The following is a 16,874-nucleotide window of genomic DNA, read 5'->3' as shown; positions in this document are numbered from 1 at the left end:
TCATATCCGAATCCAGATTTTGATGATATGCTTCAATTACGTAATGATAATCGATCGTGTTTCCAAGGCAAGGCATGTTTGAGTCGGCCAAAACAAAATGGCGGCTTAAGAATCAAGCAACGTGCAGTGTGCTGACCAAGATGGCAGGCCGCCATATTGGTAAACCACCACATCGGTTTTTTTCTTTTCTTATGAGCACCTCGTTAATCATCTTCAAAAAGGATGTTATGACACACCCAAACACCCAGTTTTCATCATCGCAATCTGTTGGAGGTCCAGGTGTATGCATGCAAAGTTTGGGGCCGCTAGGTTTCATGGTTTTGGAGTTACGGAGGAGACAGCCCGACAGACGGATGGACACTGCCTTTTATTGTTATAGATGATAAAGGTGAAAGCAATATACTGTGTGTACAAAGAAAGAACCCTTGGCATGACGTACCTTTAATGCAGAGATCAGATGATACCTCTTATGAGTCATTATTAGATGCTGTACTACACTCCTAGCCAGAGCCTTAGTACTGCAAAAGGAGTTTTTTAAATTCAAGAATCTAGGGCCTAGGCTTTCAAGGAGTGAGTTAAATGATGAAGCAGCAGGTTCACAAACTACTAAGAGGTATGGTGGGCAGGGGCAGATCCAGAGACTTATAAACATGAACTGGGAGGGTGGACCGGGTTGTTGTGCTGAACGGAGGGTGGGGGGAGAAGGAGTGGGGAGAGGGTGGGGGGAGAAGGAGTGGGGAATTTCCCCCAGGAAAAAACAAGCAAACTGATCAGCGGAAACGGAATTTCCTGCATTCTTGGAAATTTTCAGTTCCTTCTGTTCTTCCCTGGCCCAACAGTTCAGCAGATTCGCGATGACTAATGGGCCAAGGAGGCGAACTGGAGAGCCGACTTGCCCGGCCGTTCCTTGGTCAAAGCAAGAATGACCGCACTGTGGTCACAACCTGTGACAACATCTTGTCATGGGCCGATGGGAAACGCACCTTTAATGTGCTATTAAAGGATGAACAGCGCGATTGGGAAACACACTTAATGCACTATGGAAAAATTACATTGACACTTCTCACCACACACGTATCCTGTAAACACATGCATAATCGACTCATACATGAAAAGAAAGTTGAATGGTGCACACCACTCTGTATCTGTCACTGGACTTAATCCAATATCACAGCATATAACATGTCGAAAATCCGAATTGGGGGGTGGGGGGCATCCCTCCCCTGCATCCCTCCCCTGCATCCCCTGCATCCCTCTCCCCTCTCCCCGGATCTGCCTATGGGTGGATGGACATGCATAAGGAGGAGTAACAATGTGTGTGGAAAAGGCTGTGGATGCGCATAAGGTAATGATGGACAGCGCATGTGAAAGATTGAAGTGAGGAGGACGATATACACAGTGAGACCATTTCACAATTGGGAAAATAAGGGATGAATGAATTCAGGTGGGTAGCTAGCCTAGCGTATCGGAGAGAGACCAAATATGTGCTTCTTGCAGAACATGTATGGCCTGGGGTGGCTTGAGAATGGCAGAGATAGGAGAGGGCAGAATGAACAAGAGCATATTTACGCTTTTATAAAATAGAGAGCCCACCAACCACCAGTAAGAGGGTTATAATTCTAGGCAATCCACCCTCTGCTTTGAGATTTGAATGGTTTGCAAGGCCTTGTTTTCAACTGCATTAAGAGGAGCAAGGTGGGAAGCAGGAGCACCAGCTCCAGCACAGTATGGAGCTCCATATGAAAGCCTTGTACACCGTGATGAGCTTGTTGTGACTCAGGGATGCCTTAGCTCTGCAGAGAATATCCAGATGGTGATTAACCTTTGATGTTAGTTTGGTATGATTAGGCCAAGGAGTTTCAGGCACTGCACCTGTTCCAGTGGCTTTCCAGGGAGTGGATTGGAGGGATAAATTGCTGATGCTTGTGGTGAGGCGGTGTAAGAGTGTGTGATTTGCTGATGTTGAATGTCATTCTCCAAGTCGCTGACCAGCAGCTTCAATGGCAGGGAATACTTTCGATCATTTTCCATTGCCATCCCAGCAAGTCAAGGGAATTTGGAACTTGCTCGGGGTACCAGCATGCATTGGCGTATTTAAAAGGTACCGTGGTGTCTTTAACATCCACCAATGAAGCAACTGCAACTGGGATATCCGGTTTGATACCTCCAACATGAAGGCATACTCCTTGATGCATTGCATTGCATGAAGGGCCCCAAGAGCAACAGTTTTGCCATCACACTCTATCCTGACAGGTTCCACAGTCGCATTAGACAACTACCTCCGAGTTGTCCTTCCATGACACATATTGCAATACCTTGGTAACGTGATATATTTCATTCTGCACCAAAATTGGTATTGGAATATTTTATTTATGTGCAGTGCTTGCAAATACTGTCGGACCTTGACATTTGCGATCCCAACATTCACAGATACAGCGTATTCGCGGTTGATAAAATGTGACCTGCTTCTACTTCCGCGGCCCTGTACTTCACAAATTCGCGGTTTTTTTGGGGGGTGCAAAAAAAAAAAAAAATCTCCCACCAGCCATGCACGTGACACTTCTAAAAGCATATTCCACGTGTCACACATAAAACGACTTCCAGACACACATAAACCATTTCCCACCAGCCTCACATATAACTGTTCGAAAAGCATCTTCCATGCGTCACACATAAAGCAGCTGTATGTGTGCATAAACCATCCCAACCACACGATTCAACATTCTTTGGTGGGAGTATTCGTGGTTTTTATGCCTCTGCCGACGAGGTTGCCAGAGGCATTATGTTTTCAGGTTGTCCGTCCGGCTGTCCGTCTGTCCGTCCGTCCGTAATAGGTTTTTGTTACTGCGATAACTTGAGAACGGCTAAAGGGATCTTAGTCAAACTTGGTGCAGGTATGTATAATGAGGTAAAGATGAACTGATTCGATTTTGGGGTTACAAGATCAAAGGCCAAAGGTCAGAGGTCATGTTAGGTAAAAATACTGTTACTACGATAAGTTGTGAACCAGTCATGGGGATTCTGACCAAATTTGGTGCACTTATGTAAAATTATGTAAAGATGAACTGATTCGATTTTGGGGTCAAAGGTCAAAGTCTGTAATAGGTCTATAACTTGAGAACGGCTGAAGTGTGTAATGATGTAAAGATTAAGTGATTCGATTTTGGGGTCAAAGGTCAAATATGTAATAGGTCTATAACTTGAGTGGCTGAAGTGATCTAATTCAAACGTTGGTACAGATATGTATAATGATGTAAAGATTAACTGATTAGATTTTGGGGGTCCCGAGGTCAAAGGCCAATGGTCAGAGGTCATGTCAGGTAAAAATGTGAGAACTTGTGAACAGCTTAAGGGATTTAAATTAAAACTTGGTACAGGAATGTACAATGATGTAAACATGAATTGATTAAATTTTGGGGTCAATAGGTCAAAGGTGAGAGGTCATGTCAGGTAAAAATGTGCTAACTTGGGCACAGTCTGAATGGATTTCAATTAAACTTGAGACAAGTATTATATTGATGTAATAATGTGGGCGGAGGCATATCAGTGGACGTTGTGACGTCGAAGAGTGCCAATTCTAGTTCTGACTTGCTTCGACATTTGCGGCCCTGTGATTTGCGTATGTGGTTTTTCGCGGGCGTATTCATCGTTTTTCACATGATCTTTTATTTTCCCTTATGAACCACGAACCACCGGGAACCTATCCCCCCTTTTCCCATTGAAACAATGGCCCCACATTCACAGATTCGACATTCGCGGCATTTTCCAGGTACGTATCCTCTTAGAATGTCAGGGTCCGACTGTACAATGTTTTGGGCATCCTTTTAATATGAGCAATTTTTTTAAACAACTACATTGCCTTCCAAAGAATAATACGTACATGATAAACCAAATAATTACATATAGTCCACCAACCAAATCAGAGTTCAGCTCCCTTGCACAAGTGGTTGGGTAAAAAAAAAATGCCAAAGGTACCAGCTGTTGGGGGGGGGGGGGGGGGGTTGGGTCTATGGAGGTCATCACCAGGGTGGATGTAGGGTTTGTAAGTGGTGCAATAATTTTTTACAAAACGGTTTCCATGGTAACCACCAAAAGTTACTAAATTCGTGCTAACTCGTCTCGTGGCTACCCGACCACTTGTTCTAACGCCTTAAATAGGTGTGTGTGAGTGATGCTTTTTATGGAGTTCTACTGGAGCTTTCTGATGTGGAATGTGATGCACCAAAATGATCGCCATGATCTCCTGAATTAATTAGGCTAATTAAGTACAAATAATCCAGAAGAATTCACGTTGCGAAACACATGCCATGTTAAAGTGTATATAGCAGTTTAATAGGTCCGTTCGTGGCATAGCATTCCAATTACAAAATATATAAAAATAATTATAACATTGCACCAAAGCATATGTTAATTAATACTCATAATATTAACAGCAGCAATATTAATAGCATAATTTGTCACCAATAAGAACAAACGTATAATCCCCCCTCCCCGCCCGTGCCCAAGCACACCTGGGCTTGGTGAAAGGCAAACTGATGCTCAAGTAGGACAACAGGCAGGTATGCTACAAGGCTGTGCAGCCAAACAAAAATTTGGTCCAATGGACAGACGGGCCCACGAGAGTTCCTAAATTGGGTTGGGCATTAAGCGCTGTTCATAAGGAGCACTGCCCACATCCCAAAAGTGAGGAAAGAACAAAAGTTATGGGTCTTGCGAGGCAGTGAAATGCGGTTTATGTGATTATTATTTTTCTCAATAGGCTTCATTTTTTTGAAATTAACTTTAGTTGCTCAAGTTACTGGTATACATGAAGTCTTTCACAAGGCATAGGTCTGACAATGCCATGTTTGCACTGCCTTTCTTTTGTAATGGAACAGTGCTCAGTACAGCAAACTTTCTGAGAACTAACCCATGAGCTCTCGAGGAGCTCTTAATATGTTGAGAAACATTTATGTAGTTATTATAATTTCCACACGACTTTGTTAAATATGGCTCTTATTAACCTTCCGGCCATATACTACACTTACCCTGTGTCAGTCTGCTTGCATATTTTGTTGATGTGTGGTCCTTATCACATCTGCTGATGAGCTCTATAAACACATCTAAGGCCTGATTGTGCAGCCATTTTGTCTTGCTAACTTGTCCCTCGTGTCAAACATTATTGAGCTGTCCCTCATCCCTTTTTTTTCGTCACTTTTTCCCCTGCTTCCCCAATTCCATGCCACTTTGCATCTCGCCCACTCGCTGGTCCCGACACCTGGGTTGGGTTTGGCACTGTGCGTCCATCCTAGGGCCTGATAGGCGAGCTGATACTAATTCAGCAGCAGATCCAGCAACATGAGGAAGAAGCTCGACGTTCGGAAGGTCTCTTCAATCACTACGCCCATCCAAGGCCAAAGGTCTGCCTGGCAGTTGAGGCGCTTTCGGTGCATGGCTGTCCCACTTATCCTCTTCTCGTCCGATGCCTCTGTTAGGCATCTTTTTTCGATTTGAAGCTGTTGAAATTTCCAATCAGACTTTATTTCATTCCCCTTGATTTGCTACACACTCCGATCGGCTTAATCCACCTAGCTCAACCTGGAATGAAAAGGGTCAACCTGCTGCTTGTAACGTGTCAGGTGATTATGGCACTTCTTGTGTCTGTGATGGAGCGTTCGTTTAATTAGGTCATTCGTTGGCCTCAGCATCTCACATGCAAATGTTTCTACTGGAATGCAATAGAGATTGTGTTGTAACATTTTGGGGAGGAAGTTGGAGATGAGGACTTAGGTTGTTGTTGTTTTCTATGCCTTTGGCATCTACGTCTTGCATAGCAGATTTTGGTTACACCGATAACTTGTGAACAACTGAAAGGATTCCAACCAAACTTGGTAAAAGTATGAAATGTAATACAAAGATGAACTGATTCTATTTGGGGTTAAAAAGGTCAAAGGACTATTGTTATTTGACCTTTAATTGAAAATCTTTGTTACCACAATAACTTGTGAACTACAGAATTGATTTCAACCAAACTTGGCAAAAGTATTGTTACGGGACCGCGGCGAGGATGTTGTTTGCCGAGCGGATGGCCGCCGCGCCCGAACAGTTACCCCGACTAACCCGATTCCTGAACGTTGGCCGAATCGCGCCACAGATATTCAATGGGGAAAAGACTAAGACGAAGGATGTAAAGAAGAAAGAAAGGCAAAGGGTAAGAAATACAAATATGATTTATTTACTATCTATCTATAATTCCAGTAATCTCTGTGTGTTTGTTTGTTTGTACGTTTGTACGTTTGTTTGTCTGTGACCGCTGTTTCTCGACAACCACGGGTCCGATATACTTTAAACTTGCCAGGTATATTGCTGGGGACCCGAGGATGTGCCTTTTCAAGGTTTCATATTAATCGGACAATTACTTACCGAGCTATGTCCAAAAAACGATTCAACCAATCAGAGAGCAGCGAGCTATCGCGTGTGCCGAACGTGGCGAACACACTCTGCCTCGGATGGCACATTTGAGAGCGTATTCATTTATTTCCCGTCGGCAAACTATGTTGGCGCTATGTTGGCGTTAAACGATGTTTTAAAACTAATTAAAACCCCGGGGGGATTGTCACTGTACTCGCAAGCCGTTCGCCGTTCGCTTTGGCGTTGCGAATGGACCAAAACATTTCATGCACCAAACCATTTCATGTAAAGCGTTCGCCGTTCGCTTTGGCGTTGCGAATGGACCAAAACATTTCATGTACCAAACCATTTCATGTAAATAGAGGGGGGGATATAATTTTAGATATAGATATAGTACGGGCATGCCCTAGTTTACACAAATGAAAGAAACCAAGGAAGAAGGAAGGATAAGAAAATAAAATACAGAAGAGGAAAGGTGACACAGTGAAATGCTAGCTTATCTATACAGGCTTAATTAACCCAGGGACAGAACAAACAAAGACAGACTCACGCGGGGAATGATGACAGGAATGGCAGGAGGTGGATGGCTGGAGGGAGAGGACGAAAACTGGAACCGGAGCACGGTCAGGCCGGGAGTGAGTAGCCGCCGCCCCCCTGGTCGATCGGCACGTTTAGCAGCCGCCGTTCCTTCGCAGCCACGGACGAAAACTGCCGTCGAAGCTCAAAGCTGTGGTGGTTTAAAGCTGCGGTGGTTGCACTTGTTCTCAGGCTTGGCACTTGTTACTTGTCCTCAGGCTTGGCACTTGGCACTTGTTCTCTCTGACTCCCTCTCTTCCTCTCTTGCTTCGCCCTGACTCCCTCTTTCTGCTTCTTTCTCCCTCTCTCTTGCTCTCTTCGCTTCGCTTCGCCCTCTCTCTCTCTTGCTCTCTTCGCTTCGCTTCGCCCTCTCCTCACGCACTTCTGGCAAAACGGCTTCCGCGCGCGCTCTTTATAACGCCGCGGGCAAATCAAGCCGCCGGCCTCTAGAACACGCCCATCGGTGAGCTCGCCTCGGCCCTGATTGGTCGGCACGGCCCTCTGGCTCCACCCTTGATGACGATGGGCAGGCACGCCCAGGATTCGGCAGCTCCTCCCCCTTCTTCTCCGAGCCGACCTCGTGGCGAATGGAGTCGCGGAGGGAACAGTTGGCAATTGCGGCTTTGGGAATGGGAATGAAAGGGGATCTATCTATTTGAATTCGGTGCAATGGAGTGTCAATTAATGGAAGACAAGGCCTTACCCTACTACACAGAATAAGGAAATAACTGTCAACAAGGGGGAAATCTATGATTGGCTAACGTGAGTGCTTATGAACTAATTACGGGACGCATTGTGACCTTTATACATAACTGGAGCAAGGAGGGCGATATTTTTACAACAATTTACACAACAAAAGAAAAACACCATTCTCATATCCACAACACTGCACCCTCCTCCTCTTAGGCACGGCCCAGGCCTCTTACCTTGACTTTTAGTGTGGCACGTAGGTGTAGTTCCCTCTACATTTAACCTGACCCTGAGTGTGACAGTTTTAAAACATAAATAAATATGTCCCGATGCTCCATTGCACCCTGCCTAACAGATGCACGCCCACAGCTAACCGAATTGCGGAATGGTCTTCAAACTACACATTTACGGTGTGGGCGCATTATTTACAATGACTACTTTTATTTACAATACGCAACCCAGGACCTGTGATCGTTCTTTTGGGGGGGGAGACAGTCTGCTCTGCATCGACGCACCATGAAAGCACCCAAAACGCACCAATACAACCTCAAGCACCAATCGGTGCACAGTCATCACTGTTCATCAATAAAAATAAATCAACAACCCCTAACCCTGCAGGTGGTCTCTTGCTCTTCGGCTCCCTCTGCTGGCTATTATTATTTCTTCCTGATGTCATTTTCTTTTGCTGGCGGCCTATTTGTATTAAAACTTAAAAATGCACCCAATGTGTCCATGTCTATTTATTTTATTTATGGCCCACAGGGCTGACTAGTGTGGTTCACCTGTGGGGCATCGGTGCCCTGTGGCCAAGGTCCGCCAGCAAGATTTCGGGCCTTCAGGGCCGGTTCCAGCAGAGGGGCCATGCCACAACCCATGGGGTCCATAAGTGGTGCTCGGCCACAGACATGTGGTCCATAATGTGGTGCATCGATGCAGACAGCTGTGGTTGCGAGAGGTTCGGGCACCCAATGGCGGACTCTCGCACGCCACCTCGGCGCCCAGTGGCGCACAGTCCTCATGTGGGAGACAAAGGGGGGAAATGACAGATGAGCGAGGGGTAAGGTCTCAAGGGTACACATCAATACAGGCAATGCAAGGCGAAGTGCATACGGAGAGCGAAGTGAGAAAGCTCGTCCCTACCGTACGTCACCCCTCCTGTCACCTACTCTACCCTTGCCCTTACCCCATATTTACAAAATCTACACCTTTACAAATTCGTCACTACTGTCACGTCTCCCCATATCTCTTTTATACCAAATTCGTCACCACAATCCCTCTAACCAAAATTTGCCATCACCCAATTCATCATCAATCCTCATAAGGAGGAAGAGATGGAACATCAGCACAATGTCACACCCACGTCATGATGCGTCTCACATTCCAAACATTTGCACAATAAAAATAATAAAAACAACCCGGCATGGTGTGGAGGTACGTCATCCCAGGTGAGTGGATGTAGATGGTGCGAGGAGATCCTTCATCCTATCTACCTTCTAAATGACATTAATACACTTAAAACTAACCGGGGTCTTCCCTGCCAATCCATTGGCCAACTTACACTATGGGTTCTAAAAACCAATTCCCATTGACCAAACTGTGGTGCTTCTCAATTTGGGGTCTCACTCCCCCGATTCATCTCCCGGTGCCCTTGCACAATTTCCGGGCTGAGTCGTCTAGCTCTCCCAGCAGGCCTACCCACCTGCACACCTCCACCACTGTAGTTGCCACCCGAGTTTACCTAACTCCTCACCCTAACCTATCTAACTGGGGAAGGCCCCTCCTGGCTCTGTCACCCCACTCGGTGCCCTCTGGCACTGGGCTACCCGGGTCCGTCCTCCGGATCCTCGGGCCCCATCCACAACAACTACCGGCTCCCAGAGCCCACCTGCGGCCTCACCTGGCCAACATCCTAACAGTGGTGGAGTGTCAACCAACTACACACACTAACAGGCTACATGCCCAGCCATTTCCACAACACTAATGCACCCATCCACGACACTCCTGTGCAACTACCCGCACCACAGATGCCAATATCCAACCACAATTTACCTGTACCCTCTACCTAACTCTTACACTACCCTCCCCGGGTATTCGTGATGGGGGTCCATCCTTCCCACATTCGCACCATCCACTCCACTCCACAGTTTCCACCATACTCACTCCACGACCATCCATTCCAATACTCCATATATTCCGCACTCCATGTATTTCACACAATCATTCTCCATACACCTGCAGTTGCACACCTGTGCAATCATACCTGGTGCCACCTGCACCCTCCTTCCTTCCTGGACCATTTGGTCAGCACAGCACACATCACCATCACTCACTCATACTCTGCTCCATCCACCTGTTCAGTTGCACACCTGTGCAATCACACCTTTTAACCATACACACGGCATCATCTGAACTACCTGTTACCCTGCTAACTTAGTGCTCCCCGTCTTCCCTTTAAACCAAGCACATACCACGTCATTATCATCCACACTAATCTACCTGCGTCCCCACTGCAGGTATTATTGTCACTACCTAACCTTAACGTTACCTAAAGTCATCTCTAGGTCCCTGCACACGATATCCTAACCCTCCCGGGCTAGTTTTCACTGCCAAACCCCGTAAGACTAGTGCTCCTTTGCCCCCGCTGTGAGAGATGGCAGAGTTGCCATCCCACCACATCGGGTATCTCTCACTACTAATTTTGCACACAAATTCCCGCCAATTAAAAATTTGCCAATCACTACCCATCATCTGCCAATCATCAATCTGCCAATCCTTTGCCAATCATCAAATTTTGTTTTTCTAATTTCGGGTCCAAAACACTATCCTCATCACACGTCTACTCACTTGAGCCTCTCGGCGCGCCAATTCATCTCTAAAGCTCGGCTTCGCAAAGCCGAGCAATGAATGCGGGTTGCTTGGTGCCGGCGGCTGGATCCGTCCGGCACTCGGTGCAGGGAAGGAGGTTTACCCGGGCCGAGATCCCACGCACCATCTCGGCACAGAGCCGTCCAATGGCCCGATCTCGCCCTGCCGGAACGCCTCAACCACAAAGGGTTGTCGTGACAACCCTTCCTACCGGGCCGCCCGCTCCGCTTAGTGGAGCACGGACGCGGCCGTTCAAAGCGCGGCCCGGAGTGGATCCCGCACGGTGGTTCTTTCGAAACCGCCGCGGATCCCTGCGGCACGCAAAGCTGCCCGGTTCGCACCGAGGGCCCGCTTCGGCTATACGTCGCTCTAACCGCTAACCCGGTTAGCGTCGATGCTCCATTCGCATGCTTACACCCCGCAGCCCGTTCCTTGCTCATACATCCAGCCGTTCCCATGCTCCTAGTCATTGCACCTTCTCTTGCACACCCAGGTACACTCATTCCACTCACAGACTTGGTCACACACCTGACCACCGCACACCTTTGCACACACTCGTCGTTCGCACACCTCACCAACACACCTCTTCGCGCCCCCTCCTCGGACACCTCCTCTGTGACAACCACAGGTGTGCTCTCACTTGCACACCCAACCACGTGCCTCACTACCAGTTCCAGTGTGCATTCCCATACACGCTCTACCATTCCAGGTGTGCAGCCTTCCATTCCAGGTGTACATCCCCTCTCACCTGCCACAACCAACTCACGCTCCGTGTCACTCTCACTACTCTCACCTCCACACTCGGTCGCGCACTCACCCTTACTCTCGCCAGCGCACTCTTTCCTCATGCCCCCATCCGTTACACACCTTTCTCGCGCATCCTCTTGCGCACTCTCTCCCGTTACACCCTCCGTAACACTCACCACAGGTGTGCATTCTCTCGTTACATCCTCTGTAACACTCCCCATCCCGCGCTTCCATGTGCCCCCTCGCACACGCGCTACGACCAACTCACTCTCGACAGCACACTCACTCCTCGGCGCGCACGTTTTCCTCACACACCCCATGGTCAGACATTCTCGCACACCTCCTCTTTCGCACTCCGTACCTGTCGCACACTTCACCCGCGGCCTCTCACGAACACCCGGATCCACACCAACCCCCAAGCCGACTGAAGCTCCCCTCACATCATATACATTTCCGAATATATCGCCACTCACCTTGGCACCTCGTCTCCGCACCTCCTTTGCCACCTGCAAACTCTTTATCTGGTTAGCAAGCACATCATCACGATTTGAGCACCGACCTTGCACATATTCCATTACTTCCTCCTTTATCTCCCTCTTAGTTTCCCTCCGTCTCTTCTTAATTTCACTCACCCCCTCTTCCACTTCCTTTAACTTTTGCTTCACCTCTTTTATTTCCCGGTGCGTCTCCTCAATTTCGTCCTCTAACGCCACCTTAACCGTTTCTATGTGCGTCCTCACCTCCCGGTCCTTTGTCTCCATTGCTTCTGTCACCTCGTCCAACCTCGTTGTCAGTCCCTCTCGTACCATCTGACATTCCCTTTTCGTCGCTATCAAGTCGTTCTTGATGTCTTTTTGTGTCACCTTTAACCCTCCTAGTACCGCAGTGTTCCTTTGTACCTGCTCCACTAACTCCGTCTGTCCCACCGTCAGCTGTTTCACCTCCTGCGTCAGGTCCTCTATGCCCCCTTGTAACTTTGCCGTCCTATTTCTCACCTCTTTCTCCATACGCTTCTCACCTCGCGTACCCCCGAGACCTCCTCGCTTACACCTCGTCGTATTTCCTCCCCCATCTCCTCCATCTCTTTAGTAGATGCCGCCCTCATCTGTCCCAATTCATCCCTCTGAGCATCCAGTTTACCTTCCAACCCGATTTTCACCTCCTTTATCTGGTTCCCCATCCGTTTGATTTCCCGGGCGGATTGCTTCCCTATTGCCCGCAATTTGTCGTCCATCCTAGCTTCTAGCCCCGTTAACCCATTCTTTACCTCTTTTATCCCATTGTCTAACCCCTCAAATTTATTGTCCAACCGTTCACCGGTACCCCTCGCTTCGTCCCTCATTGCCCCAATTTGGTCTCCCAGCCCCCTGTTCTCTTCCATGAGGGCCCGCATTTGCAGTATGAATAGGCCCCAGTCCATTTGCGGCGCTGCTACGGTCACGGGCACCGCTAAATTTGGTGCCGCTGTAACCTCGTACGCAAGGGCGCCATCTTGTGCGCCTGATACCCCCGCAACCACTTCACCATTGCTCCCTTCCTCCATTTCCTCCCTGTGGTCCTGGGTTACCCCGAACCCCTCTTCTAGTTCCCCCACCGGCATCCCTTCGCCTTGACTAGCCATGGCGCGATTTCAAATTTTGGATTTTTCTAAAACAAAACAAAACAGAATTTCGGCCGCTCGTAATTTTGAGCGCGTTAAGCGCGCTTTGGGTCCAATCTCGCTCCCGACACCAATTGTTACGGGCAATAGTACAATTGGCTTCCAAAATTTGGGCTAAATAAATTTAGTCCCAGGTTCAAATCCCAACTCCTGACTACCAATTGTTACGGGACCGCGGCGAGGATGTTGTTTGCCGAGCGGATGGCCGCTGCGCCCGAGCAATTACCCCGACTAACCCGATTCCTGAACTTTGGCCGAATCGCGCCACAGATATTCAATGGGGAAAAGACTAAGACGAAGGATGTAAAGAAGAAAGAAAGGCAAAGGGTAAGAAATACAAATATGATTTATTTACTATTTACACAATTGAAAGAAACCAAGGAAGAAGGAAGGATAAGAAAATAAAATACAGAAGAGGAAAGGTGACACAGTGAAATGCTAGCTTATCTATACAGGCTTAATTAACCCGGGGACAGAACAAACAAAGACAGACTCACGCGGGGAATGATGACAGGAATGGCAGGAGGTGGATGGCTGGAGGGAGAGGACGAAAACTGGAACCGAAGCACGGTCAGGCCGGGAGTGAGCAGCCGCCGCCCCCCTGGTCGATCGGCACGTTTAGGAGCCGCCGTTCCTTCGCAGCCACGGACGAAAACTGCCGTCGAAGCTCAAAGCTGTGGTGGTTTAAAGCTGCGGTGGTTGCACTTGTTCTCAGGCTTGGCACTTGTTACTTGTCCTCAGGCTTGGCACTTGGCACTTGTTCTCTCTGACTCCCTCTCTTCCTCTCTTGCTTCGCCCTGACTCCCTCTTTCTGCTTCTTTCTCCCTCTCTCTCTCTTGCTCTCTTCGCTTCGCTTCGCCCTCTCTCTCTCTCTTGCTCTCTTCGCTTCGCTTCGCCCTCTCCTCGCGCACTTCTGGCAAAACGGCTTCCGCGCGCGCTCTTTATAACGCCGCGGGCAAATCAAGCCGCCGGCCTCTAGAACACGCCCATCGGTGAGCTCGCCTCGGCCCTGATTGGTCGGCACGGCCCTCTGGCTCCACCCTTGATGACGATGGGCGGGCACGCCCAGGATTCGGCAGCTCCTCCCCCTTCTTCTCCGAGCCGACCTCGTGGCGAATGGAGTCGCAGAGGGAACAGTTGGCAATTGCGGCTTTGGGAATGGGAATGAAAGGGGATCTATCTATTTGAATTCGGTGCAATGGAGTGTCAATTAATGGAAGACAAGGCCTTACCCTACTACACAGAATAAGGAAATAACTGTCAACAAGGGGGAAATCTATGATTGGCTAACGTGAGTGCTTATGAACTAATTACGGGACGCACTTTGACCTTTATACATAACTGGAGCAAGGAGGGCGATATTTTTACAACAATTTACACAACAAAAGAAAAACACCATTCTCATATCCACAACAGTATGTATTGCGATTATAAAGATGAACCGATTCAGTTTTGGATTCGACAGGTCAGAGGTGATATGCCCTTTGAAAATAATTTTGCAGATCATAACTCGAGTCAGAAGCATCTGATGGTTTGTCTTTTCTCTCTCGTACAGTCTCTCACGTGACCTGAATTTTTTCATTTGACCTTTAATTTATATCAAAAGTAACAATTGGTTAAGATCTGTTTCTATATACATTGTGATATAATATAACAAATATCATGAAACATTTACATTTTGTAGTCCATTGTATAATTTAAATAAACATAAATGCAAATTTCGCATGTGGAAAAAGTAAGTACACCCCTACATTTATCACTACTTCAAATACCAAAAATAAGAATCAGGTGCACCAACTCAGGTGCATTAGAGAGGATCTTGGAGGAACCTGTCTTATTTAAACCTCAGACATTTCGTTTGGTTTGCTCTTTGTTGTTGAAGTGTGCGGCGTCACCATGCCTAGATCAAAAGAGCTCTCTGAGGCCTTCAGAAAGAAGGTTATAGATGTCTACGTGTCTGGGAAGGGATTTAAAAAGATCTCCAAACAATTTGAAATCAATCATTTGACTGTCCGGAAGATCATCTACAAGTGGAGAAGATACCAAACAACTGCCAACTTGTTCAGATCAGGCTGCCCCAGCAAGTTCAGCCCGTGAGCAGACTGCAAGATGCTGAAAGAAGTCTCTAAGAACCCCAGAATGTCATCACGGGACCTACAGGTAGCTCTTGCCACTGTTGATGTCAAAGTGCACGAGTCTACCTTTAGAAAGAGGATGCACAAATTTGATCTACATGGGAGGTGTGCCAGGAGGAAACCTTTGCTGTCCATAAAGAACATCAGGGCAAGACTAAAGTTTGCCAATGAACACCTAGGCAAAGACCAGCACTTCTGGAACAATGTGCTCTGGACAGATGAGTCAAAGGTAGAACTATTTGGCCACAGTACCAGAAGACATGTTTGGCTAAAACCAAAGACAGCATTTTACAACAAGAACCTGATTCCAACTGTAAAGCATGGTGGTGGAAATATTATGGGATGGGGCAGCTTTGCTTCATCAGGGCCTGGGCAGCTCACCATCATAGCATCCACTATGAATTCTTCATTGTACCAGAGGGTGCTTGAGGATAATATGAGGCCATCTGTCGGAGAAGTTGAAGCTCAACCGAAGGTGGACCTTGCAACATGACAATGACGCTAAACATACCAGTAAATCCACCAAGGAATGGCTGAAAAGAAAGAAATGGAGAGTTCTGGAATGGCCAAGTCAAAGCCCGGATCTAAATCCCATCGAGATGTTGTGGGGGGATTTGAAACGAGCTGTGCATTCAAGAAACCCCTCAAACATCACACAGCTGAAAGAATTCTGCATGAAGGAGTGGGCAAAAATTTCTCCCAATCGATGTCAGAGACTGGTAGACAGTTATAAGAAATGCCTACTTGAGGTTGTTTCTGCCAAAGGGGACAATACCACCTATTAGAGCCAAGGGTGTACTTACTTTTTCCACATGCGAAATTTGCATTTATGTTTATTTAAATTATACAATGGACTACAAAATGTAAATGTTTCATGATATTTGTTATATTATATCACCTTTGTCTATCAATATTGTTGAAATGAAGATCAAATAGCTGTATGTTGAAATATGTTGAAAAAGTCAAAACTTTACATGGGGTGTACTTACTTTTTCACGTGACTGTATCATGAAGGTACAAATTGTTTGGGAGTGACTTTTTGCATGACCACAATAACCGCCCTGTGATATTTATTGGATGGGGTCGTTTATTTTTCAACCCCTTCCTAAGTGGGCAGGGGGAGGTGTTTATTGGAGGAAATACGGTATATTGCTTTTCCCATAAAAAAAATATATATATACAGTCACGTGAAAAAGTAAGTACACCCCATGTAAAGTTGTGACTTTTTCAACATATTTCAACGTACAGCTATTTGATCTTCATTTCAACAATATTGATAGATAAAGGTGATATAATATAACAAATATCATGAAACATTTACATTTTGTAGTCCATTGTATAATTTAAATAAACATAAATGCAAATTTCGCATGTGGAAAAGTAAGTACACCCCTACATTTATCACTACTTCAAATACCTAAAATTAGAATCAGGTGCACCAGCTCAGGTGCAAATGATTAGACCATCATTAGAGAGGATCTTGGAGGAACCTGTCTTATTTAAACCTCAGACATTTAGTTTGGTTTGCTCTTTGTTGTTGAAGTGTGCAGCGTCACCATGCCTAGATTAAAAGAGCTCTCTGAGGCCTTCAGAAAGTAGGTTATAGATAGATGCCTACGAGTCTGCGAAGGGATTTAAAAAGATCTCCAAACAATTTGAAATCAATCATTTGACTGTCCGGAAGATCATCTACAAGTGGAGATGATTCCAAACAACTGCCAACTTGTTCAGGCCAGGCTGCCCCAGCAAGTTCAGCATGAGAGCAGACCACAAGATGCTGAAAGAAGTCTCTAAGAATCCCAGAATGTCCT

General features: G+C 46.8%; 1 protein-coding gene across 1 annotated transcript in view; it reads left to right on the top strand.

Moving 5' to 3' along the window:
* LOC144891575 (dynamin-like GTPase OPA1, mitochondrial) overlaps positions 1–16,874 on the top strand; it is a 180,747-nt gene that overhangs the window by 88,416 nt on the left and 75,457 nt on the right. Inside the window, 1 exon segment of the mRNA XM_078775183.1 lies at positions 5,292–5,399. Within this exon segment, the coding sequence (XP_078631309.1) occupies positions 5,292–5,399 (108 nt within the window).

This window comes from Myxine glutinosa, chromosome 4 (genome assembly GCF_964187855.1).
Source record: "Myxine glutinosa chromosome 4, kmMyxGlut1.1, whole genome shotgun sequence".
In the NCBI taxonomy this organism is placed as follows: domain Eukaryota; kingdom Metazoa; phylum Chordata; class Myxini; order Myxiniformes; family Myxinidae; genus Myxine; species Myxine glutinosa.
Note: the sequence above shows the minus strand (reverse complement) of the source record. Positions and strands in the feature narration are given on the sequence as shown.